Source organism: Acomys russatus, chromosome 2, assembly GCF_903995435.1.
Source record: "Acomys russatus chromosome 2, mAcoRus1.1, whole genome shotgun sequence".
NCBI lineage: Eukaryota > Metazoa > Chordata > Mammalia > Rodentia > Muridae > Acomys > Acomys russatus.
The window spans coordinates 57931170-57958123 of record NC_067138.1 but is presented as its reverse complement, the minus strand read 5'-3'; the positions used below and the strand labels follow the sequence as shown (position 1 = coordinate 57958123).

At 49.7% G+C, this 26954-nt stretch overlaps 1 protein-coding gene across 1 annotated transcript; it reads right to left on the bottom strand.

Annotated features, from left to right (window-relative positions):
* Positions 1-686: 686 nt before the first annotated feature.
* Galnt12 (polypeptide N-acetylgalactosaminyltransferase 12) lies at positions 687-26652 on the bottom strand. Its single transcript, XM_051161808.1, has 10 exons — positions 26276-26652; positions 19084-19253; positions 15274-15463; positions 11920-12105; positions 11116-11233; positions 9596-9772; positions 5997-6128; positions 4349-4462; positions 3424-3576; positions 687-880 (listed from the first exon to the last, which is right to left on the bottom strand). The coding sequence occupies exons 1-10, from the start codon at positions 26650-26652 to the stop codon at positions 743-745; spliced, it is 1755 nt and encodes a 584-aa protein (XP_051017765.1). The 3' UTR covers positions 687-742.
* Positions 26653-26954: the final 302 nt, after the last annotated feature.

Below are 26954 nucleotides of genomic sequence, written 5' to 3'. Positions count from 1 at the left end.
ATGCTGTTTAAGAGCAAACTCGGAAGGAAACTGAGTTTCATGTAGAACATTCCATTTCTCCCTGGCACCATCTTGTGATAGCAGTTAAGAGAGATATAAACATGTTTTAAAATCACAGTGGCTAAGTACTGCTAAAAGCCGCCAGCCGCCCTCCCACTAGGCATTGCTGGAAATACGCTCTCAAGTTTGTACATTCTCGGTAAACCATACTGTTTCTTTGAGCTTAAGGAGTTGGTTTGTCTGCTTTGGTCAGTATGAACATGATAAGAGCTATGACTGTGGCAGCAACACATAAGCAAAAAGCATTCTTTATTGTATACGTCTAGACCGTTCATCTCACTCACACCTAACGGAATCAACTCGATGCTTCTAGTGTCCGTCTCGCCCCAGCAAGGAAACTCTAACTCAACACTTGAGGTATTTCCAGTTTGTGCAAAGTACACTGAAAACACCGGCAAGCTTTGTAAGTATCGAGATAAAATAATTACCTTTTTTTTTTTTTTCTAACGAGAATAAAAGGCACCATTGTAAAATGCACATCTCGACAGAAAAAACACCCTAATTAACCTTTCCAAATACCAAAAGGCAACATCTCAGGATTGCTCTCAGAGATCGGATACCGGGAGACATTTTTAAAGTTTTCAAAACCTGTACAAAGCTTATTCACATTTTTGTGAAAACCAGTCTCGTTGGGCACCGAGTCCACAGCCATGACGGGCTCCTTCCTTGACAGGGTGATGTGCTATGACACGTGCTCCCTGAAGAACCATCTCTGTTTGTCTGAGTTGGTGCAGTCCCGCAAGAGTGGAGCAAAGCCATGGTTGGACTCCTTCGTGGCCTGGACACATTTCCTGGTCTGCTTGTGAACTAAAGTGCCGTCCTACAAACGATAACAGACATTGTGTGCTCAAGACGATGTTTAGCGGCTCCCCAGAAAAGCCCCATTTCCCTCATGGCTGATTTTTGAAAACCCTAGGGAGTGATTTTTAGTATTTCAGAAATATGTATCAACCATGCAAAACAGCGCCACCTGCTGACTACTTAAGATGATGGGTCAATGCCTCCTCTCTCCTTCCTGGAAACCCCAGCCTATCTCCTTTATCTACATCCCTCATGTCTCTTATCACCTGACTCCATCCCTGATGACTTTCTTCTCCTGAGCAATTTAACAGTCAGGCGACCTGGCCATTCTCCTTACTTGGCTGCAGGGAAGCCCAGTGAGGGAGCTGAGTCCCCTGGTCACCTGTTCTCAGCCTGAGTGACACCACACGGTATGGCTATCTTTAATGGCACTGCTTCTTTTCCTCTACTCTTGTAGTAGGCACGAGGACCCTCTCTTTACTGGGTATCTTGTGTCTCCCTCTCTGTGGTCTAAGCTGTACCCCTGTAAGGAGTGTCACAAAGGCCTAGCCACAAAGGGTCAGTTCTGTGGGAGAGGCCTTTGCCATCGGCTAGACGCTGCTAAACCCAACCCTTCCGCGGCCTACCCGCCCACCAAAGTCGCCTCCCGAGGAAGTGAAAAGTGACTCATATTGTATCTCTCTGCCCAGCCTTCTACACAAATTTACTTCTTCTTAAATGATCATTGTATTTTAAGGTGCATTTCTTTGTGTGGGGCTATGTACACTCATGTGTGTGTTTACATATATGTGTACGTGCATGCAGAGGCATGCACCTCCTCTGCTTGAGACAGGGTCTCTTCTGACACTCAAGCTCAGCATTTTAGCTGGCCAGCTTGTCCTGGAGATCCCTGCCTCTGCCTGCCAGGCGGCTGCCACACCTGTCCGGTCTTTACAAGGGGGCTGGAAATCCGAACTCCTGTCCTCGAGCTCCTCTGGCAAGAGCTTTATTCACTGAGCCATCTCTCCAGCCCTTTGGTGAAATTTTTAATACAGCACAGACCCATGCCCGTCTCTGGACTGCGCTATCGCTCTCTGGGGTTAGAAGGAAGATGCAAAGGGAAGAGAACAGCAGACCGTGGGGGCGTGTGGATCATTTTCCCTAAACTTTTAAATTTTGCTTTAATACGGGATGGTCTCGCTGGCCTGGAACTCACAGTCCTCCTGCCTCAGCCTCCTGAGTGCTGGGACTATAGGAATCTGTTGGGGGATGGTTTGATTTATTTTGATGCTAATTAGTAAAAAGCCATCTCACCTGGGCAGGGCAACTAAGCTAGGTGCGGCTAAGGTTCCCAGGTTTAGAGAAAGAGAGGAATCCTGGGAAGAAGAAGAAAGAAGACCCGAGGGTCCCAAGAGGGACGAAAGAAGGCCACCATGGGTTAGATGGAAGAGAAGCACATGGCAGGTGTGGATGGAGATCCAGCCCAGATGAAGAACATTAGCAAGTTTTTGGGAGTATGAATGGAAGGCAGCTTGATAGAAGCTATTAGGAGCAGATGGCATGGGATTGGGGCAGGGATCCCATGGCTGCCCCACTATGGGAAGAAGTTTAGAGGACTGATATCTGTCCTGCCCCAGGTTAACTGAGGCTATTTTAAAATATATCAAGTGTCTGTGTCTTAACAGATTGCTAGCTACTGATAATACAGATAATATAAATGACTAAAAACAACAGGAGTGTGCTGCCACACTTGGCTCTTATTGTCCGTCAAACAGGTAACACCACAGGGCTTGGCTCTTCCAGGGAGCCTGAAAATTTCACTCACTGCTTATTATTACATTTTTCAACAGCAAAACATATTTCAACTCTGATTAGGACTTGGGATTAGCCCATTTGTGAACAGTGCTGAAGAATCTCTGTCCATCCCTGATGCCAGCTGGGAACGAATAATGAAAGCTGGCTCGTTTTTGTTGGGAGTCAGCTCTTCCTGTGCTCTGTAAAGTCCTGCCACAGGCCTGCTGCAGGTGGGCAAGTGGGCTCGTGCTTTCTAGATGTGCCATGACATCACACTCTCAATCGACAGTATCTGGAAAGCCAGCTCCACCCCAGGGTGTCTGCTGGGTTACATCCCAAGCAGCCATGACTCTCCATAGGGCCACACGGCTCCCATGGGAAGTCCTAAGAACCCACTAAGTCCTTCCTGGAATAGGACAAGGCTGATAAAATAAGTCTGTGTGAGAGCCAGGGCTAAATGAGCCTCAGAGAAGCAAGATGGCTGATGCTAGGGTCTAACCTCATGTCTTGGCACGTGGGCATAACCCATCTCTCTCACCACCATGCATTTGTGACAACTCCATTTTCTGTTCTAACCCGCTGCAGCTCATGGTGTAAGAGAAAAGACTGAAAGGGAAGAAAGCTCCGACTGCCACCAGAAGCCACAGACTGACCTACTGTCGCCTCCCAGGGTCACAGGGCAGCTTCCGGTGTTTGAGACCCACCAGAACCAGGCTAGAGAGCACACGTGGCTCCCACGCTGTCTTACGTGGCGCTGGGTGGATGGCAAAGAAAGCTGGAGCCACTGACCTCGTGTAGGATGAACTCCTGATTCTCCGGGACCGGGATCGTGTCTCCGCAGATGTGCATGACAAGGACATCCCTCCCTTCCTCCACTGCGACGCAGGCCTCGGGCTGGCGGGTGTTGTAGCGGATTTCTTTCTGGGATGTATACTCGAAGAACTAACAACAGTGTGGCCAACATGTGTCAGTTTCCCTTGTGATGTGACAGAAGACACCCTGGACAGGAGGATCTAGGGCAGCAGTTTCTCAACTTGCATATTTATGTCAGGATTTACAACAGTAGCAAAGCTACGGCTAGGAAGTAGCAGTGAAATAATTTTATGGTTGGGGCTCCTCACCACGTGAGGAACTGCCTTAAAGGGTCACAGCATCAGGAAGGTTAAGAGCCACTGACCTAAGGAAATAAGTGGGGTGGATGGATTGGAGCACCAACCCACCCCACAGTACTGCTATGACCCTGTGTTGGGGCTCCATGTGCCTTGGGGCACGGGGCTGGCCTTACTCCCTTGGATTCTTTCTGTCATAGTGACTCCAAAGTCACAGACACCAGGAGTCCCACATGCTAGGATAGTGCTCTGCCACTCAGTTACACTCCAACGGGGGGGGGGGGGGGACCTAAATATTTAATTTTCTAAAGAACAAACAGAGGGCCAATGAGATGGGTCAGCTGACAAAGGCTCTGATGACAGGACCTGAGGTCCATCCCTGGGACCAGCAGGGTGGAATGAGAGAACTGACCCCTGCATTTGTCCTCTGACTTACACACACACACACACACACACACACACACACACACACACACACACACACACACACATTTCGGGCACACCTGCGCACACACTCACAGGCAAATAAGTGAATACATGTAATAAAAAAAAATTTTAAGTAAGAGTAACAAAGCATACCCCCTCCCCACGGGGCCCACGCCTACCTGGTTCTGACCCATCCCATGGCAGAGGTACAGAAGGACCTGGTGGCCTTCGACTTGGTTTTCACTGGGAGGATTATAGTCAAGGCAATACCCTCTTAATCCTTTGTTCTGGAGCTGGACAGGACACAAAGGTGGCACGTGGGTCTGGATGTCCATGCACCAGAAGACTCCACAGAAGGTTCAGTGAGGAGAACGCAGTGAGGACAGGGGTCCCAAGGGGGTGAGCCCCATCCCTCTGTCCAGCTCTTCCTAGTCACTATAACGCTTTCCCATGTCGACAACCGGTGGGAACCTGGCTCCACTTCAAGATGACAGACCTAACCTGAAAGCTCACATTTCTATTTCTTGGTTACAACTTTATTGCTGCCCTGGCTCAAACATCACTGGGCCACGGCCTCCCTTCCATGGTAAAGAAACACAGAGCAGAGAGGTGCAACTTACAGACAGAGTGAAACATTTCACAGACAACGATGCCTCATTTTTTCTCAACATGCTAAAAGTTTTTCCAGAAGAGAACATGTGGAGATGTAATCTGGGCTGCAGGAGCCTTCTGAAGCGAGCTCTGACACAGCATCCCACTAGAACCCGCAGCCACCCCAAGGGCAACCTGAGAAATAGTGTGCATCGAATGGCAGAGAACAGCTGTAAGGCTTAGTGGTCACGTGGCAGACCATGGCAATGGTCTGATTCCTAAGATAATGCCACATTTACAAAGATGCACACTCAAGTGCACAGGAGAGGATGACATGGCATGTGGGGTTTGCCCTAACAGACAAAAGCACCAAGGGTGGGGCAGGGGAGAGGAAGCAAGAAGAGAATCGTGAATATTCTAGAATCACAAACACAAGACTCATACACTGTTTCCTGTGTTTCAGTTCATTTAGACATTTTCACATTGAAAACATAACTTAACACTAAATCCTAGCTTTGCAGTTTTCCCAAACGGGACACCAGCACTCAGATGAGCAACAACAGAGCAGCCAACAGGAAGCTGGTGCAGCTCTTGCAAAAGCAAGACTCTCATCTTAGTTGGTCTCATTCTACAATTTTTTTTTTTTTTTTTAGGTTTTCTGGAGGACTGAAAGTGAGTCTTCCAGTATTGTTTCTGTGGCTTCTAAGGGCTGGAATCACTAACTGGTCAGGCCATTAAGACTAAAAGGTAAAAAAAAAAAAAGACTAAAAGTAACTTGAAAATACTAGCAAACACTAAGGCACAGAAACACCACCTACTCCTCATTCCCCGCCCCCAGAGCAGTAATTAACTGGTGGGATGCCTGATGGGCACAAACACTTCCACACAGGCCTAATGGTCTGAATTTGATGCTCGGGTCCCACAAAATGAGAGACAAGAACCCACTCCTGGGAGCTGTTCTCTGATCTCCACATGACAGCCCACGTAAACAACAACAAACAGTAGCTTGGCTTTGACCACTGGTGCCTTCCAGTCTTGACACTGGTGCCAGTCTTGACACTGGTGCCAGTCTTGACACTCCGGACCCAGCGCCCAGAGGCCCAAGGGGAGAGGAAAAGACAAGAGGGGTGAAAGTGGGGGAGGTCTGTAGTCCTCACAATGAGGGTTTTCTTCCCCAGGATTGTTCTTCAGGGCCAAGTTCTAGCAACATCCATTCCACCATGACCCACTGCTCACCATCCCGAAGAAGCCAGGCCTATCCTCTGGCACGTGCAGTTCTGGGTACACCGTCTCCAGGAACCACTTGAAGTCTTTACACTGGAGTTTGGCCCGGAGGTTCTTCCTCTCCGTCACATCTCCAAAGGGTTCCTGAGGAAACACCGGAATGTTGGGTCCCCACAGGCCTGGGAGCTGCCCATCCACACCCATCCTGGCTGAAATCACTAGCTAATATATGATCCACATGCTTACATTGAGCTGGGTGCGGGGCACAGAATATTCAAGCAGCCAGTGTTACAGCTTGTGTGGAGAGACATGAACACCACAGACTGTCCTCTAACCTTCATATGTGCACTACATGGACACTCACATAAAGCCAATCAAATGGAATTGATTTTTAAAAGAAAGAACTGGGTGACTGAAGTTTGAAGTGACCCAGATGTTTACTTATTACCTTCTTGGGGACTGGGGGGGGGGGGTCACTTGTCAGTCTTCAACAGAGTAACACATTAGAGCAGGGACAGTCACATCGCAGGCAATAGACAGAATAGGGAGTCCAGGTAGGAGAATGGGGTTAGGAGACAAGTCATCTGCAGACAGAGCGTGGGGGCCAAACATGAAGCCCACATCAGCATCCCGGACCCATGTGCTGTTGTGGACTCTGTGACCACAGGCCATCCTCACGCTCAACCAAAGGAAAAGCATGACTTAGGCTGCGCCCTTTTTTACTGCTGATATCTGAGGATTCGCTCTCAAACACAGGCAAGCGACCTAGACATTATCACAAGTGACTTGCATGTTCAATGTAGTGAGACACAAATTTATGCTGTGACGCTTCCCCTATGAATATGAGCCCAAGGCTGCAGTAAGCAAGCTTCTGGAGGCCTGAGTTCACAGGAACACCCCGAGGACTTTTGAGTAACTAAACGAAGCCTGCCACCATGCAGCACGGCAGGTGCTCACCCAGGAACAGCAGGCCTTATTGACATGTGACTGTCCTTGCTCAAATGTGTTATTCTGTTGACGACTGACGAGCAACACCAAAGAACAGGAATAAGTAAATGTCTGGGTTGCACTTCAAAATTTCTATCCCCCACGACTTTTTAAAAAATAACAGGAATTTATTTTGCGTGAGTGTGTGTGTGTGTGTGTGTACATGCCATGGTACACATATAGAGACCAGAGGACAATTTGTGATGGCCAGTTCTCTCCTTCCACCATGCGGATCCCAGGACTGCACTCAGGTCTTCTGACTTGGTGGCAAGTCCCTTTATCCACCCAGCCATCTCCCTGGCCTCAGATGTCCTTTGGGTTTCCGAGACAGGGTTTCTCTGTGTAGCCCTGGCTGTCCTGGACTTGCTTTGTAGAACAGGCTGGCCTCGAACTCTCAAAGATCCGTCTGCCTCTGTCTCCCGAGGGCTGGGATTAAAGGCGTGCGCCACCACGCCCAGCCAGATGTCCTTCTTTAATGAGTCACTGTGCCCTATCTTTGACCAAAGCCCATCTTCAAACAACCAACACTGAGCCTACAGGTACATTAAACACCCTCTCACATGTTCTGGGGAGAGGGCTACACTTCAAGAACAGCAACCCAGGGTTCCAGGGTGGTGTCGTAGTCTATTGCACTAGGGAAGATAGAGGAAGCTGAGGCAAATGACTATGGAGACCTGAGGCACAGGGTCATGCAGTGCACCAGGCTGTTGGCTCCTGGGTTCAGTAGAGCTGAGAGAGAGAGGCACTCTGGAGCATGCAGGCTCTAGGCCTGCTGCCACCTCCCATGAGCTCCTTCGGCTTCTCAGTCTTCTCTTCCTCCTGCTAGCTAGCCTCCATGGCTGCTGGGAAGTCCTCAAGAGAAATTTCCATCGAGGGCCAGGGCGGATGTCTTAGAGAAGATCTCCGTGTGTCACCAAGTGGCCCTAAGGTGTGCAAAGCTGGCATCTGACGCATAGAGCTTGCTGGTATAGAGGTCATGGGCCAAAGTCTTGTGGCGGGGGCTGGGGTTAGACAGACCCATATGTCCATAGGTCCCTGAGGCCCGGGCAGAATGAGGCAGAGACATACGCAACCCCTCGGCTATGGGCCTGAGGAGAGGCATGGCTTGCTCTTACAGGGCCTTAGCCACCACATGGTGTATGGGCTCAGCTCAGTGTGTGCCCGGATTCAATGAAGGAAGGAATTTAGCTGTGAAAGAATGGGGCTCCAGGGTTTGTGAACCATTGGTGGGTTGGAAAGGGAGGCCTAGGATGAATCCTCTGAAAGGACACAAGAGACCTCTGGGTAAGAAGGGAGGTGTGCTCTGGGTAGTAACTTCAGACAACAAACTGCTTAACATCCACCCCGAATACATGGACTCCACCAAGAGGAAAAGCCAGGACACCTGCACTATTGCCAACAGATAGATGGTGCTACCCAGGCCAGGCTGGCTATGCGGGCACAGACAAGCCTGGCTATTCTCTGGTTCTTTACTTGCAAATTGGCTTCGACCCTACATCAGTACTCATGGTCATGTCACAGACATCCACAAACAATACCTTCAAGTTACTCAACACACATGCGGGTCTAAGAAGGCCATGGCCTGCCTTCCTGTTTTGCACTCACACTGTAAATGTGTGCCTTTTCCACAAGCTACTGGGATCTTGTTCTTCAACACACGTTCCTGACTTTGCCGCCATTTAAAGTGACCCCCGCCCCCATCGGTGTTTTCTGCATTCCTGAATGTTAACAAAGTGATGCGGGGCCAACAGTATGGTTCAGCTGTTAAGGGCACTTGCCACAAAGCCTGACTACATGAGTTCAAATCCTAGAACCCAAATGGTAGTAGGAGAAGCAGCTCCCCCGAGTTGTCCTCTGACCCTCAACACATGTGCCATGCATGCAAGTACCTAACCATAAACGCACACGTGTGTACACACATGTGTACGTACACACACACAAACCAATAAATAAATATTAAAAAAAAACAGAAGGTGGTGATGTGCCTTACAAAGAAATATTTTTAGATAAGAGCTGCTCAGATCTAGGTTACAGTGCCCTTGGCCATGAGGTCAGTGCTGATTGTGCCAACTATGTATGTATATGTGTGTGTGTATGTATGTATGTATGTATGTATGTGAGTGCTCCATCTGCATGTACACCTGCACACCAGAAGAGGGCACCAGATCTCATTATAGATGGTTGTGAGCCACCATGTGGTTGCTGGAATTGAACTTAGGACCTCTGGAAGAACAGCCAGTGCTCTTAACCTCTGAGTCATCTCTCCAATCCCTCAACAATATATACTCAATAAAGTTTCCTGAAATAGAAATACACACAAGCACAGTCCCAGCTGGCTGCCAAAGCTGTTGTGTCTGAGTCTCACAGGAACCTAGTATTGAGAAGCAATGTCATGAAGATCACTAATTCAGTATTTGCATGGCTGTATGAAAAATGGCTCTTTGGAGAGCGAGGACTAGGTATTCCCACAAATGGAAGAACAGGTTTTCCCATGATGTATCAGGAAGGCCCAGTTTGGCCCCTCCTCTTAGAACCAGATCTCCTTTGCTGGGAGAGCCAGGCTATGGGGCTTGGTTCCCACAAGGCTGATGGCATTAATAGCATACACATAGGAAGAGACTCACCAGGCGCGCCCGGGGGTTGCGGTGGTAGTAGAGTTCTTTAAATTCATCCATCCACACTTCAGCAGCCCGGACACTGTTGGCCAGGGCCTTGCTGCGCGAATAGGGAGCTTGCTTAGGGAAAACATGGCCCACGTGGGAACAGGGGTGTGTTTCCAGAGTGCCGCCACACTGCCAGATCTGCAATGGAGGAGGAAAGGCAAGGCCACGTGGTGAGCAAGGAACCGCTGCTGGGTCCACAGGGAGTGCAGACAGGAGGCGCACCTGCTGAGGCTCTGACCCTCCACAGAGATGGAGGCCACCTGCCAGCATGCACCTGACATAAAGGCAAAGAGCAAGAGCAGCCCCCAAGACAGGCAACACATGGGAGCGAAGAACCCCAAAGCCAGGCAACACGGCTCATGTACTTAGCTGGGAGGGCCCTAGAGGCCTCACCAGCCGCCCACTTCCTCAGTGGGCCACGCGTGTCTTCATTACCTGATGCCACAGAGGAGAAGAGAGCAGCAAAGAAGAAGGGAGGTTTGAAAGGTAGAGAGGAAGCTTCTAGAAGAGGCAGAGTATCCTGACACCTAGGGAAGAGGCAGAAAAACTGTTAGGATTACACCTCAAACTCAGTGGGCAGGGTCATTTGGGGCTTCGTTTCCCCAAAGACACTGAATGGGCCTAGCATCTGGTGTTTATAATGTCAGGTATGAGTGCTGTGGAGTAGGGAGGCCAAATTCTTCTACAGTAACTGTTTTTTCTTTGTTTGTTTGTTTGTTTAAGTTTTCGATACAGGGTTTCTCTGTCTCAGGGTTTGGCTGTCCTGGACTCACTCTGTAGACCAGGCTGGCCTGGAACTCACAGAGATCCACCTGCCTCTGCGTGCGCCACCACCACCTGATTCTGTTAACTGTTTTTAAGAGGGTAGATAGAATCAAAGCTGAAACACTGCTAGAAACTTAAGTTCTGATCCTTTAACATGTAAGATGCTGCTGATGAGGAAATCACTAAGCCAGTAAGGCTCTGCAGAGGGCAGTATCGAAGCTGCTGCGGCAGGGGGTGGGGGGGGTCAAATTCCAGACCTCAGACCAAATCTATCACATCTGACTTTGTACAACGAACCTGTGAGCCTGCCCTTTAAAAAGACAATTCCACACAGTTACCAGGGGTGCCACATGCGGAGGTCACCTCCTAAGCAGCTGGTCCGACAGCTGCTCCAGGTGGGCTCAGGACTTCAGTCCAGGCTCCGTCACTAACTCTGAGTGACCATGCACAAGTCATGTACCCAACTCACTTCCTACCGTCTGTAGAATGAGAGAGAAACTAGACATGGGATGCTGTCTCCAGCCCAAGTCTTACATTAATGTAAAAGTACATTTCCAAAATAGTTAAATCACACATCAAGCATGCTGATGTGTGTGTCACTGTCTTACAAGATAATGTATATACTGCCAACACTGAGGGGCCAGGGAGGGCAGGAGGGAGAGAGAGAGAGAACGAGGAACACGGAGTGAGTCCGCAGAGAAGACCAAACTACTCACCCTAAAGGAGAACTCGAGGTTCTCTCCTCCCCAGACTTCCATTCCTGTATCATAAGACCCCAGATATTCAAAATATCTCTTACTAACAGCAAACAGACCCCCAGCCATTGTTGGAGACCTAGGAAAAAAAAGAGGTGCCCACATTTCAGTGGAAGAGGCACAAAGCCTTCATGGATGGCTGAACTGCTTCCCCACCTGGCATCTATGTGCCATGAAACCGAGCCCTGTCATGAATTTACGCATCCGTTGGCACACCTGAACGCACGCTCTGTGCTGTGCGGAGCCTGGAGGCACACACAGACACGCATCACAGTCTCTGCCTTGAAGTTCACAGAGAGCTCAACAGGCAAGTCCACTGTGTGTGACACACACCAACAAATGCTACCCAGAACCCTCTAAGGCAGGGACAAGGGAGAAGGGCAGGGTGGGTAGAACCAAGTTTCCTACTGAAGAAGAGGGGGAGGGCGCTGCCGCCCTACCCCTGACACAAACAATGGTCCAGGGGCAGGAGAACACCTTCCCCCTCCCCGAGATCAGAGGCTGGGGAGCCAGCGTCTGGCATGCATCAGTCCCAGAATTCAACCCTCAGCACCACCAGGGAAAAACGCAAACTTTAGCTTATGCATATTTCTCCTTGTTAAATTACTTAGCTGAAACATAGCAATATAAAATCTATTTGTGTGGCAAAGATATTTAATAAGATAAATGCTCTGGGGAAACTATGCGGTAGGGAGTGGAAGTAGACCACCAGCCAGCCCCCTGGGGATGCGCTCTGAGATGAGTGACCAGGAGAGCAGGCCTGACCTGATAACGTCAATAGGAGACCGCATCAACTCCCGCTCCCGCTGAGGAACCACGTGCCATGTGAATACCAGCCGCCAGTCAAAGCCTCCGATCTGGGGCTCCCCGGAGTTGCCCAGGTACTCGAAGGTGTTCCAGTCAATCACATCAATAACGGGGCACACCACGGCCGACTCCTTTTCGTGGATCCTGCAAACACCCAATGCATCCACCCCGTCTGCCTTGGCTCCAGACTGCAGGTGGACAGCGGGAGTTCCAGAATCAACGGTCATTCTTCCAGCAGAACTGAACCGCCGATGGGTGAGAAGACCCGCCTCCCTTATTCAGGTGTCTGGGTCATGTCGGGGGCCACCACGAGGCATACTAAGAAGGTCCCCCTCAGTCACAGTCATAGGGGAGGGGAGTAAGGGGAAAATGGGAGGGAGGGAAGAATGGGAGGATACAAGGGATGAGATAACAATTGAGATGTAATAGGAATAAATTAATAAAATATATTTTTAAAAAAAGAAGGTGGAGAGAAGCTGAAACAGGAACACACACACATACACAGACACACACAGACACACACACACACAACATTTCCATCTTCTCAGCTCCTGTCAGTGGACCCCCTTTCAGAGAGTCAAGGTGTGTGAAAAGCAAAGGTGACTTTTAAACCAAAGCATACACTCAGTTTCTCGGGAGTGTTAAGAGGTTCCATTACAACGAAACACCTTAACACCAAGGAATAATTATCTCTGTCCAGCAAGATGGCTCAACGAATAAAGGAGACTGCCTCCAAGGCTGACGACCTGAGTTCAACCCCTGAGACCCATGAGGTGGAGAGATAGACTGGCCCCTCCAAAGTGTCCTCTCACGTGCAGTGTGGAGGGCCCACGCACAAGCATACATGCACACACACTCTCTCAATACAACGTAATTAGCTTTTTAGATGAAAAGTACTGTCTTAAGAACAAAAGATGTACCAGGCACGCAGTGCATGCTTCACCTCAGTACTCACGAGACAGAGACTTCAACACTGTTCCTTATGTGCTATAATGCATCAGCCAAGTCACCTAATGTCCCGAAATGTACTGCCTCTATGGTAACAAGATGGAGACGAGCTTTCATAGGGCTAAAATGAGGGCTCCAGAGGACAGGTACAAGCTCACTAGCAGACATCTTAGAACCACTGCTTTTCTCTCCTTGTTACTATGAAGTATGAAGTTGTACTTCTGCTCGTGCATATCAGCCTGTGTGCATCGTGGCTTTGCTATCCGCAGGCACTATCCAAACCTAACTGTCCATCAGCATCTTCCTCCATGATGTCATTATCTTTGACACTGTGACGTGGGAAGAAACGAACTGAAAGAGAACTCCCTCCTGGGGACTCCTGTCTTTGGGTTATGGCTGGAGTGGGGGGGGTTGCAGCTTAGAGGACAATGCAAGAGGGGAGCAGACTGGAGCCATCCATCTCTTAGACCAAAGAAAGAAAGTCAGAGAGACAGCAGATGCTAGACTCAGGTGGGACTAGCAGGGCCAGGCCAGCCAGGTTAGACACAGGATCAAATCTGGGAGCTCACCAAATGACAGATCTGCAGATGGGGCACCTGTCAACACCCACCTCCTCAAATAAACTGAGGGACCATTAGAAGGGTGGAGCAGGCCAAGGACAGACATGCTCGGCTGCTGGCCACTGGCAAGGCCCTAGTCCCCCAGGAACTCATGACCTGCCATCCAGCAGGCAGAAACCACAGAGAGCCCAATTTCAGACAAAGGGGAACCTGAGGAAGAGCCACCTAGGGGGGACCCTTGGCCTGGGGAGTAGAGGATGTATTCATGGAGAAGTTTCTAGATTAAGAACAGAACCCTCAATTTGTACAACATGAATTAGTCAGCATCCTTGGCCTGCAGCATGCCAAGAACAGTCTCTGACATGGCAGCCCAGACACCCTGGAGGGAAGGGGCCCTGATACGGCTGAGAATGCCTAGACACAGTCTGCAGCCCTATGGGTCTCACTCCAGCGTGTGCCAAAGTCCTAGTGAGCTTAGGAAAACATCCAGCAGCCCAGCAAAACTCCACGAGTCAGATGCAAATGTCCGCTGGGTATCCCCAGTGGACCTGCGCGTGGAGAGCCACTCACTGATTGTGGCTTTGCTCACAGGGAGGGGCTTCCCTGTTATTCTAAGATTCTGCCATTCTGATGTTCTGTCATCTCATCAGCTCAGGAGGAAGGGTAGCACCCTCAGATTTCACGCTGGCCCACGGGAGACGTCTATGTGCACGGGGAGGGGAACGAGGGAGCCCACTGGCCAGATTCCAGATAGCACACCATATTCCAACCTCAACCTCTAGCTCAGCCCTAGAGAAACCCCAAGGCTGTCGCTGGTGACACCTTTGACCTTCTGTCTGCCTGCAGGGGGAAAGCCGGACAGAGCTCCCTCTGGGACTCCTGGCTCAGTAGCCAACTCCTGCCTTCTACAGTAGGCAGTGGGGAAGACCTGAAGAGGCCAGAGACTGGGAGAGGGAGACACAGAGAACCACTGGCAGACCCACAGTATAGAGAGCTGGGTAAGAGGCTGAGGGTGGCAGAGGAATTGACTTGAAGATGTGTGTGTGTGTGTGTGTGTGTGTGTGTGTGTGTGTGTGTGTTTACTAAAAAGGAGACTTTATAACTAAACTAGCATGAAGATGAAAATAATACAGGCTAGGTTCATTATATTCATGTACACTTGCATTTTAGTTCTGATATTTAAAATTAAATTTTTTTTAAAAAATTGTGGGTTCAAGGGATGGGATAACCATTGAGATGTAAAGATGTAACAAGAATAAATTAATAAAAAATTAAAAAATTAAAAATAAATAAAAATTGTGGGTTCTAGGGATATGCCTTGTATACAGAAGGCTCTTGGTTCAATCTCCAGTACTATACAAATGCTTGTAAACACACACACACACACACACACACACACACACACACACACACACACACACACCCCTCCCTCTCTTTTAGCGTCTCTGAGTTTCAAGGACCCCAAGTGTTGGACATAACGGATCCTGAGTAACTCCAATATCCATAGCTACGTGAGCCATGCTTGAAATGAATACATCCAAATGCGTATCCCCATGAAGTGTGTTCATACCCACTCTGTGACCCTGGGGTTGATGACGCTCTCTGGGTCTGTTACAAGCAGCTGGCCATGGTAGCTGACCCCACCAGCTGCCGTATCGAAGCACCTTCCACACTGCACTTACTGTTGTGCCGTCACAGAGGTCCTGCTGAAGGGCAGTGATGCAGGCGCTGACACCCCTCCAGCCAAGAGGAATCTGTCCCCACTTCCACCCAAGCACCCCTGCCCCGTGGGTGGCTCACACACCTCTTCAGCAGAGGTTCTAGCCAGCCCTCGTGGCATTCACAGTGGCAGTCCAGGAAGGTCAGCACTTCGCCCCTGGCCACAGAGGCGCCCAGCAGCCGGGCTCGCACTAGGCCCTCTCTCTTGTTAGCACGGATCAGGCGCACCTTGGGCAGCTGTGACAGCTCGTTGGTCAAGCGATCCTTCAGGTGCTCTGTGAACACAAACAGAATGGCAGCCACGGCCTCACACCCTCAGCAGGGCACACATCCCAACCCCACCGTCCAGCATCTCCCTGATCCCCTCAAATGATGTGTACAGAAGTCTCCTTTTCTTTGTCACTCAGGATGCCCAGAACCAAGGGCAGGCTGGAGGAGACCTGGCTGCAGACACACTCAATCATATGCTTTAAATGGGTCAGTGTTATGGTACCCGAACAAGTCTCAGTAAAATTGATACTAAAAAGTACTTCATAGGGGACTGGAGAGATGACTCCGTGGTTAAAAATACTAGCTGCCCTCCCAGAGGACACACATCAGGCTGCTCATAACCAGCTATAACTCTTAATTCCAGAGGCTCCAGCATCTTCTTCTGGCCTCCAAGGGCAATGCACACACATGATGCACATACATACACTCAGGCTCACACAATCACACACAAATAAACTTACTGATTAATTTTTAATGTTATGTATATAGGGGCTTTGCCTACATATATATTCAAGCATGTCTAGTACCTTCAGAGGCCAGAAGAGGGCGTCAGATCCCCTGGAACTGTTGTTACAGACCATTGTGAGCCATCATACAGGTGCTGGGAACCAAACCCAGGTCCTCTGGTAGAACAGCAAGTGATAGCTATCAATCACTGAGCCCGCTCTCTAGCCACCTAACAGACCTTTATTTAAGTCCTTCCTGGGTTGACCTGTGCACATTTAAAACTTGTGATTAGACCTTCATCATCTGGGTGGGGCTCTTGGGAGCTGGTGGCACCTTTTGGAGGTGGAGCCTAGGGGAAGTCCTGAGGCCAGATGAGAGTGCACTCCTGGGGACACCGGACTCCTGTCCCTCTCTTTGCTCCTGGCCCCAGGTACAATCACTGGCTCTCACACAACTTCCCACCGATGCCTTCCACTATAATGTGCTGAAGCTAAGAAACTGAACTCCTAAAACTATAAGCCAAAGAAACCTCTTCTTCCTCCTAAGAGGCCCACATCAGGCACTGTTAAAAAGACAGAAAGCTGACTAAGACATAATTTTTAATTAAAATGGTAATTATGTTAGTAGCCATTTTCTTTATTTGGAAGCAGCACTCTATAGGGCAGCAGCGGCAGCAGCTTGTCAGTGGATGCATACATCTCAGTCTGCAGAGGAGGCCATATATGAAGATGACAGGCCACAACTTAGTCTCTAGTTCTCCTAACTCGGGGACGAGGAGTCACAGCCTCAGAGGGTCAGGTGGAGGGAGGTGAGAACCTCCCTTGGAAAGAAAGAGCATTTCTCTTACTACCCAAAGTTCTCACTGATCAGAGAATGGTCTGAGTGGTTTCAAAATTAATCACTTACTTATTAAGTAATTAATATTAATTATTAATTAATCACTAATTAATTAATAGTTACAGCTTTAAAAGCCAACGAGAAATGCTTCTAAGTGTCAGGAATATTTCTTTCTTTATTAGTATATATATGTTTATTCATTTATATTAAAATATATATTTATCCTTGACACTTAGAAGCATTCCTCATTGGCTTTCTTTTTAAGCTCTAAGTGACTGCCTATAAGCTGATGGCAGAAATGAAGAAGGTGACTTTGCAAGCCACACCAGTTAACTACAGTGTGGTGTGACATTGAGACACGGGTGTGACTGGCTATGCTCAGGTGGGTTTGACAGAACTGGCTTTGGGTGGGCCCATGCTGTCCTCCAAGGCTAAGGAACCATCTCCCTTCTCAATCACTTCTGATAAACACAGAGGAGGCAAATGGAGCTGCCAAAGGCATCCCAGGTCCCATGGCTCCTCTCCTGCTCTCTAAGTGGCCACAACGGGATTGGGGGGGGGGGGGCGGCTCACCCTCCCCACTGTGAAGGAGGGCACACTGTCCCATACTTCTGCTTATTCAGAAACTGTCTAATTCCAAAGAGAAAATATATATAAGCAATCTGATATTTGCTTTTTAGTCCATATGTTGGTGTTGGTCCATTTGGTCCAACAGTGATGTTGGTGTGGCAGACAAAAGCTAAGTTTACAATTCTGACACCATCTCATACAAACGGAAGTCATCATTTAACAAGACTTAAGCATTTGCCAGGTACTAACACGACACACATCCCCAGGCTCACCTCATTTAACCCTCACCGGGAGGGATCCTACAGCACAGAAACTGTTACTGCCCCATTTATAGAGGCTGAACTGGTTAGGGCCAGAGCTCAAACCTGTCCAGTCCCTGGGCAGGGGTGTGGACTCATGCCCACTCAGTGTGACACAGGAACGGGGTGTACGTGACCTCATTTATTACTCACTGTAATTCCTTGACAAAGGTGTAGATAAACCCATGCTCAGGTAAGAAATTGAGGCTCAGAAAATATGAGTGATTTGCCCAAGGTACCATGATGGTGTGACCAGATCCTGGCAGAGCTTGCCTCAGACCCAAGGACCTTCATCCTGGAGTTCAGTGGCCCCAGGCTCCACTCAGTACCAAACTCCAACCTGACTCCCAAGGACACTTGCTTGTTCCCTCATCTCCTCCCTGCCTGGGGATTCCAGCTGAGCTCATTGCCATCAGAATAAAGACCGTTATTTCTAGTTTCCCTTACAGCTGGGTGTGGCTGTCACCTGAAGTTCTGGCTGACGGAAGAAGGTAGGGAACTTCCAGAAAATAGAATTGGAGACATGGCTCAGCGTTAAAAGCACTGACTTCTCTTCCAGAGGACCAGGGTTCAATTCCCAGTACCCACATGGCAGCGTCTAACTGTCTGTAGCTCCAAGATCTGACACCCTCACACAGACATACATGCAGGCAAAACAGCAAACACATAAGTAAATAAATTATTTTTAAGGGGGGTATGGTCCTTGCTCCTGTTAGCTTTTCTGGCAGACTGCAATGGGCGGGAGGTGAGGTACCAACCCGGGTCAGGTAGGCTGGAGCTGCAGAATCCCCCAGAGGTGAAAACATGTGTTGGATGGAGACAAGCCCAGACACCATCTTGACCTATCATACCAAACTACTGTCACAGGAGAGCTCAATTGCTACCCCAGGTGAATCTCTGTAATTCAAAATGTTTGTGAGAATAGCCCAACACATAGGCAGTCAGAGCCCACTTGCTGCCCTGCAGTCGGACAGCCCGGAGCCCAGCCAGCAGCTGCTGAGCACACAACGGCCCAGGATGATAACATGATTGGAAACGGCCTGTAGCAATGAAGCTCAGAGTTAGCTCTGCTGCTGCATTCTTGACATTTCTCCTCAGTTGAGCCCAACAGTCCCTACTTTAGCCAGTCACCCAAGATCTACTGGCTAAAGACACTCCATGGATATACTAGGCCCAGCTAAACCAAGGCTGTCCTGTGTCTGGGTGAGAGACATTCCTCCCTTCCCTCATGTCCAGCCTTGCCCTCTGTCCTTGGCACTGACCTCTTAGACTGATCTAGACCCACCCGTCCCTCTAAAGCTCTCCTGTGTGGCTCCCATCAGGCTCTTGAAATCCCAATGCCTTACAGTGACCTCTAAGGGCAAAGCCCCCTTACAGCCTCCCCTCCCCACTGGCCAACAGCTGACCCCAGAGTATGCCTGTCCTTCCTCACCCTAGGGCTCTCTCTCACCCAAGCCCGACGTAGGACTTACCTCTGTCACTGTAGTCATCTACCAGAATGACCTCCTCCAGCAGGATGTCAGGGGAGGTCTCCAGGACACTGTACACTGTCCGAAGGAGTGTGGACCAGGCTTCATTATAAAATGCGATGACAACAGAAGTCTTGGGCAGATTATCATAATTGTATTTCTCCTCTCTGCACCTGTAAATGGAATGTAACTTCAACACCAGAGAAGCCAGAAGGGGTTATCGCCCCGGGGATGGGGTGATGATGAGGACGTGGGTCACAGTCTTTAGGTTTTTCCTGGGAAATAATTACTAGAGGATCTCCCACACAGAGCCCCAGAGGGCTCTTAGGAAAAGTTGTAACCACAACAGCGCCTGCTTGTGGGATATTGAACTGTGCAGCAATGTGAAGATTTGAACAACACTCAAGCTAGACAGAGTCCAAGGGAGGGAGACTGTCCTATCTGTCCACCCCACCTGAACCCAGGCTTGGCTCACTCTGCTCCCTCCTCCCGGCAGGTCCAGCTTTCCTCCCTTCTCTACTCGGCAAACTCCCTTTGCCCTCCAAGAGCAGCTCGGCCCTGATCATCCTCTAGGAAGGAAAATGTCCATCCTGGAGAGTTGGCAGCCACACAGTGCTCCTCCAGCAACTGGTCTCCTCCATATCAGCAGTTTACAGTAGTCCTGTCAGCCAAGGACTGTGCTGCATCCCCCAGCATGCAGAAGTCACCGTGCCACGCAAAGGGAAGAAGCTGAACACAGAAGCTGGCTGTGTGGCTAGGCTCTTAGGTGGCAGCCTCTGGGGGTGGAACTGAGCCTGTCTGATCCCAGGACTAACACTCCTGGGAGTCAGTGATCTTCCTGCTTGTCCAGGTGTCAGCTGTCACTTTGTACTGAAGGCTCCCTGGTCAACGCGGTGATCTATCCTTCGAATGACAGAACAAACTCAGTGCTGTGGAACTGACTGTGGGACAGTGCCTGGAAATTACCCACAGGAAGTGCTGATGGCAAAATGGAAGGATGCCAGAGCCACCAGATTTAGACACTGGTGACAGGTTATCTCTGCCTATGAAATGAGCCAATTCAAGCCAAATTAGAAGTAAAAATGCAGGTTTATTGGGGGGGGGGGGAGGCAGCTCTCAGGTAGGTTCACGACCTCACAGGAGGGGGTCAGTGAAGTCACCATAAAGAGGGAGACAGAAAAGCTGGGAGCAGAGAAAGTGCATGCAGGGAGAGGGAACGGTGGGGGGGGGACCAAAATGTCTGAATTCTATAGTGAAGAGCCTCTTGGGAGAAAGGAAGGCCCATCCCTGGGCTGGAAAGTTCAGGGTAGAGGGCTGGGTATGCCAGCTATGTCCTATAACAGGTAGGGACTGAGGGATGCTGAGAGAACCTGGAGGCTAGGTCTGCTTTGGTTAAAAGGCACCTGGGCCACTTGTCCCAGGTCTGAATCCCAACAACTGGGACCAAGACAAGGGGTGAGCTTATCTTCTGATAAGCTTTGAAGAACAGCCAAGCTATCGGTTTCCTGCCAGCCAAGGGAAAGCCTCAAAAGACAGGTGAGTGACAGTCTAGAGAGACATAGGGCTACAGAAACAGGAGCACAAGTCACAACTGCCTCACACCTATAGTTCCAAGGCAGGAAGATGGTGAGCACTGGAGCAGCCTGAGCTACATAGAGAGAAAGTCCTATGTTGTAAAACAAAAACAAATAAACGAGTAGCAAAAGACAGAGAACATAGCAAATGCACGCATGCATAAACAGCATAATAACAATCCAAAGGTATCAATAAGCACAATAAATATAAATGGATATAAACATCTGCTTAAACGTCAATGACTCTGTGTGTGTGTGTGTGTGTGTGTGTGTGTGTGTGTGTATACAGGCATCTGTGTACATGCATGTAAAGGGCAGAAGCTAATGTTGGATGTCTTCCACTCTATTTTTTGAGACAGTCTCTCACCAAACCTATAACTTGGGGATTCAACTAGACTGGTTGGTTGGCTAGCAGGGTCTCTGGTTCCACCTGTCTTCCCCCGCTACCCAGCCCCAATGCTAGCACCACAGGCTGTTATAACATTTCTTTCTCTAGGGAAATGAAAATAAACATCTACCCCTTCCTTATTGAGCACTAAAAACAGACCAAAGTTTGGTTTAATCAAAGTCCAACTTGTTGAACAGTAAGTTTATTGCACTTCCTATAGAACACAGGCGAGGGGTGGCTTAAGGGGCACGGATGACTCCAGCCATACCAACCGAAAAGCCTTAGCACAGCATAAACGATGACACCCCAAAACAGCATAAATGGGGTCCCCCCTTCAGTCACCCTTCCCTGAACTACTAGAACCTCTGGAGACCGTGAGGCCAAATGCTACTAGGGCAGAATTGTATACAGTCCAGAAGATGCAGTGGAGAGCAGCAGGGATCTCAGGTGAGGGACCAATGATCCTGTGTACCCCATCCTCCTCCTTTGAAGGAAAGTCCTCAGTCAACAGGCCTCACAATAAGGGTCTCTTACAAGTAATCACAACTGTTCCAACAAAGATGATGAATGCTAGACTCAGTAGATACAGCTTTCTATACCACAGGCACATGCTGTGTGGTGCTTTGAACAAGAATGGCCCCCATAGGGTCATATTTGAATGTTTAGTCTCCTGTCTTTATGTCTCCAGCCTTTTCCCACCTGCCCCCCAATAGGTAGGTGGACCTGTTTGGGGAAGGATTAGAGGGTGTGGCCTTGACGGAGGAGGTGTGTCCCTGGGGGTAGGCTTTGAGGTTTCAAAAATCCAACTCAGGTTCAGTCTCTCTGCCTCCAATTCAGTTAATATGTGAGCTCTCAGCTACTGCCCCAGCACCAAGCTGCCTGCCACAGTGGTCAGGGACTCACTTTCTGAAATGGTAAGCAAGGTTTCTTTTATAAGTTAAATGCTTTCTTTTTTAAGTTGCCTTGGCCATGGTGTTTCTTCGCAGCAACACAACAGTAAGACACCCAACGATGCACAGCTTTTACGTGGGGATTCAGACTCAGAGCCTCATCTTGATGGCATGCATGCAGTTCACCAACTGAGCCATCTTCCCAGGCCCTCTTTTTTACTGATATATAAAACGGGGCACCATGCTATTCAATGATATAACTGAAACGTATAGATGCAGAACAAGTGGAAGAAAAAGGGCAAGAAAACAGGTCCAGAGCTAAGAGGCTCTATGGATCTGAAGTGCTGACTAAAATAAGAAGCCCACAAGCTGCGTCTGACAAAGATTACAATCCTTTTTGGAAAGCCTACTGTCCACTTGATATGGGATGCTTTACAAAGGTAATTTTTCGAGAGCAGGTAAGTTAGCTATCTCTCTGCACAAAAAAAGATAAATCTGGCCAGCTTCCTCCTGCCAGCTCAGCAGGGCACTCTTGCACTCTTGATCATGTGGATAACTATATGGAATTACTCCGAGACCCTTTGACACCCCAAGTCCTGACCCCTGAACTCAGACACACGCATAGCTACAGCGGTCAAGGTCAAAAAAACCATAAGCAAGGTCAAGAAACAGCTCTCTTCTAGCCAGCAATGCACAGCTGAGTAGCTAGTGCTGGCACACACAGCACCCCCATATATGTGGGTCAGGGGACACCACAACACAGCCGCTCCACTTTGCTTCTTGCCAACTAGGTCAGGAAGTGAGTGGCAATGGCCTCACAGCAACCACCTCGTTCCTGTATTCAGCGGACACTGGTTTTTAGCATAATGTTACCGACTCCTGGCTTGTGATGCACACCTTTGCTCGGTCCCACTGCACTTACTCATCACAACTTCCTCTAACACTCACTACGTCTCGGCTCCTCTGAGCCAGCAATCCAGTGACTATGTCAGCAGCTTTCCGCCAGGTCACATGTCAGAGTCAGGCTTGGACCCAGCCACTCAAATTCTGATTTCATTGTTGTGAAGAAGGTCCCTGGCACTGACGGGTTTTTTTTGTTTTGTTTTGTTTCTTATAGCTCTCTAGGGCTGCAGAGCCAGCCATGTGGCTCCCCACTTTAGCCTGCTACCTAGGAGTGGGACTTCTCCCTCCTCACTAGCATGGAATGGGAGGCATTGGTGAAGGGACCGTGGACCCCACACTCACGGCGCTGCTATCCAGAACTTCCATTTCCTGTACTGCTATCCAAGGGTGTCTTGTGTCCTCCTCCCTCAGCACTGAACTAGCAAAGCAAAGCTGTGCCTACAAACTGTCAGATCCTCCACCACATCTCAAGGAAGTAAAGGCCCCCTTCCCAAGTCTCTTTACTGACCTGACCTTGTCCAAAGTCAGAGACCTGTTGCTGGACCTTGCACTTGCCAGCAAGAGCCGAGGCAGATGCGTTCCTGGGTTGACCCGCGCTTTGTTTCCTGTAGCATGAATACGCAAAGTAATGCAAAGACAGCAAAAACCTGTGCGTTTACATGCACACTCATGTTCTCACCCACACATCTATGTGTACATTTTCCAAAGTCTGTTTCCATACTTGGAAAACGTCTAGACAGATACACAGCAAAATGTTAATAATAGTTTTCCCAGAGTCGTAGGCTGATTTTTTTTCCTCCTTTTACTTTTTGAGACCGTCTTGCTGTATAGCTCTGGCTGAGCTGATACCAGGCATGCACTACCATGCCTGGCTTAATGCTTTCTTGTTGGCTTTTTCATTTGTTTGGATTTTTTTTTCTTCTTCTTCTTCTATGGTCAAATTTCTGAAACAAGAGTGTCTTGCTTTTATAATAAAAACAAGCAGGTAAGTAAGTGTTCCCACTCAAAAAAGAAAGTAGAACAGCTCTACCCCAGACCTTCTGGATGACCTAGGCGCATAGGCTTTTTTTTTTTTTTCCTTTGTTTTTTCTGGGAGTTCTCTTACAAGTTCTCCCTCCCTGACAATCAGGGACCTTGAGTACCTGTCTGCTTATTAACTGGACTTCCAAGTACCCTACACTGTGAAACATAATACTATCTGAATCCCCAAAAAAAAAAATATCAAGACCCTGACTAGTGCATGACTGCTGTGGAAATTCCTGTAGGCCCCTCTTGTATGGGAGTTTGCTTTCTATAGCGTTGGCTACTCAATCAACCATATTAAAAAAAAAAAAATACTAAATGGGAAATCCCAGAAACAAATAATTTACAAGCTTAAGATTGCATACCTTCTCAGATAGTGTAATAAAAAGCTTGCCCTTTCTACGCTATGAATCACTCACTCCTCTGTCCAGCGCAAGCACACTGAACACACCACCAACCGATTAGTCACCCAGCAATCATCGTGTTACCAGACTGTCATGGCATTACAGTGCTTAGTTCACATAAGGTTTGGTACCATGCGAGAATTCTGGGATCAGGAACCTGTTCCCTGAGGATAAGGGCGGCAGACCATTTTGTGGTACAAGTGAGACTCCCTCACAAGGCCCTAGCACTACTGACCACCTGGATGCTATGTCTCAGAGACATACACAGATCGCGCTCACTCAGGCTAGTCAAAAAGACTGGGCCAGGCAGGCTCTGCTGCAGGAGAGGCAAGGCAGGCCCATGCTGCTGGACTGGATTAACTCCCAGGGTCAATGGCACAGCAGGAACTATTCTCAAATCCTGATAGGACACAAGGCAGCTGCATCACCATGGAGACGGTATACTATAAGCTCCACAGGTCATCTGAAGTGTTTCAAAGAGAGATTCAGAACTCCTAACAATAAAGGACATTGGATCTGGAGAAGGGAAACTTTTTGACCAATCCCAGATGACCGGAAGAGCAGAGCAGCCTCCTAGGTACAGTCAGGGCAACCGAGGAAGGAAGGGGTTAGAAGGATCGCAGTGTGCTCCCAGGTGTGAGCTGATTATCGAGGTTGCACACTTCCTCCCCACTTACATCCAGTGTGCAGACTAACTCTCATCAGTTCCCTAGTTCGCAAATGAGGAAACTGAGGCAAAATCAACAGAAGGCTGGAACCCACTCTCTGAGATCACAGAACTAGTGAGCAAAAGACCTGGGGTGGTAGCTTCCAGGGCTTGGGCGTCGTGGTTCCTGGGTCTAACCTGAAGTCAGCTCCTCTGGCCCGCCTCCTTAGACCTAGTAGAACAACGACGGGGTTTCAAGGAGCTAACAGCCTGCCTTGAGGCATTTGGTAGAAGTGTAGAATTGCTGCCAAACCCAGCAGCTTTTACTGGGAAAGATTAGCAGTTGAAAAGGGCCTTGGGCAGAAGCACAGCGGTAGGCATGAACAAATTCTCCTCGAGGTGAGACGGAAGGGGAGAGGGGAGATCACAGCGGCTCCTAGGAGGTCACTGTCCCAGAACGCCAATTTCATCCTCTTGCAACTCTGTGTTGTTACCTATGCCCTCCGAGTCAAAAAGAGCGTGCATAGCCTGGGGAGAAGAAGATGGAGGCGTCTGTGGTGCCTAATGGTTACAGCAGGCTGGCCCTCTGGCTCTAACCAGGTCCCTTTCTGAGCCCTGTTTTCCAGGAAATCGGTATGCAGGGCTCAAGTGAGGACTAAGAAATTCTCTGACAAATTTAAAGGACAGAGGAGGCCGTGAGGCCCAGGGTCAAAGGTGGTAGCAGCTGCTAAGGCTGTTTGTTTCCTCGTCCCTCACCTGCTGAAAAGCCAGCCGCTCCAACAGGAACTAGGTTCTGCCTACACAGGATCTGCCCTGCACCACCTACTAGCCAGAGTGAGCTGGGCTGGACTGCAGCCAAAGGCGCCCTTCCCACCAACCTCTCCTTCTCACCGCCCTCCACCCAAAACTAGAAATTCAACAGCCAGAGAGAGGAAGGAGGTTTCCGGCCTGGGATATGACCACTGGACATCTCCACGGTTTTTCTCTATCTCTGGGCATGTGCACACCCATACCAAGGATGAGGCCGGCCCTGTGCTAGTCGCTGTCTGCTCCCAGGTGTCACAGCCACACCTACACAGTCCTCATTGCACCACAGGCACGGACTAGACGTCTCTTTGCCAGTCTGCTTCATTTGAATCTCACTCTCTCAGAACAGGACAGCTTTGAGGCGTCGGATTCAAGAGTCTATCCAGTTACCAGCCTTTCAGTTTCTGAGGCTTTCTTAGGTTCGTTTTTAATTTCTTTCTAACTTTTTTTTTTAATTTTCTCGCCTCCCCACCCCGTGGATAACCTCTCTCCCCGGCACCGCCTCCTCCCGAGCAGGATGCAGCCAGCATCCCACGCACCGGTGCTTCGCTACTACTCACAGAGGGCTCCAGCGCTCAGGCAGGCGGCGGTGCAGCGAGATGCGGTCACTCAGGTAGATGTTGATCTGGTGCAGCTTCACACTCTCCTCCTGCAGCCGCAGCTCCTCGCCCTGTAGCTGCAGCCGCACCGCTTCCCCCTGCGCGCCCAGAGCATCGGCAGCCAGCGACGGTCTGGAAAGCACCGGCTCGCGGCGCCCAGGGCGAGGAGTGCTTGGGGGTCCAGGGTCTACCGGCCCCGCCCCGGTCTCCCTCGTCCGGGACCCGCTTCGAGCCCGCAGCACCGCGCCCAGCCCAGCCAGCGCCAACAGCACCAGCAGCACCTCCCGGCCGCGCCGCAGCCCCCGCGGGCAGCGCCTCCGCACCGCACGCCCCCACATGCACCCTCTCGCGGCTCCCCGCGGCCTCCGGCCGAGGTTGGACCCGGATCCCGGAACCGTACTCGCCCCGCCCCTGGCCCGCCCCACCTGAGCTCCGCCCCCTTCCTGGCTTCAGCTACGGGCGCCCACCTGCGGGTACCCACGTGGGTAAGCGTTGAGAGTGGCGACCCTGCCGCACGAATGTAGTAGCCTGAGCGCACCACTCACGGCGCTGTGGGGCCATTTCCTTGAACTTACGTGATCCTAGCACGGACGCAAATGGAGGGTCCTGAACCTTAAAAACTGCAAGTACATGATGTGTT

What these genes read in the sequence shown, in the direction of transcription:
- Galnt12 (XM_051161808.1), bottom strand. Translation starts at nt 26,652, where the DNA reads ATGTGGGGGCGTGCGGTGCGGAGGCGCTGCCCGCGGGGGCTGCGGCGC. An exon ending in ACCTCGAGTTCTCCTTTAGG is followed by an intron (nt 9,773 to 11,115) that starts GTGAGTAGTTTG and finishes CCTCCATTGCAG; the next exon opens with ATCTGGCAGTGTGGCGGCAC. An exon ending in ATGGGATGGGTCAGAACCAG is followed by an intron (nt 3,577 to 4,348) that starts GTAGGCGTGGGC and finishes CACTGTTGTTAG; the next exon opens with TTCTTCGAGTATACATCCCA.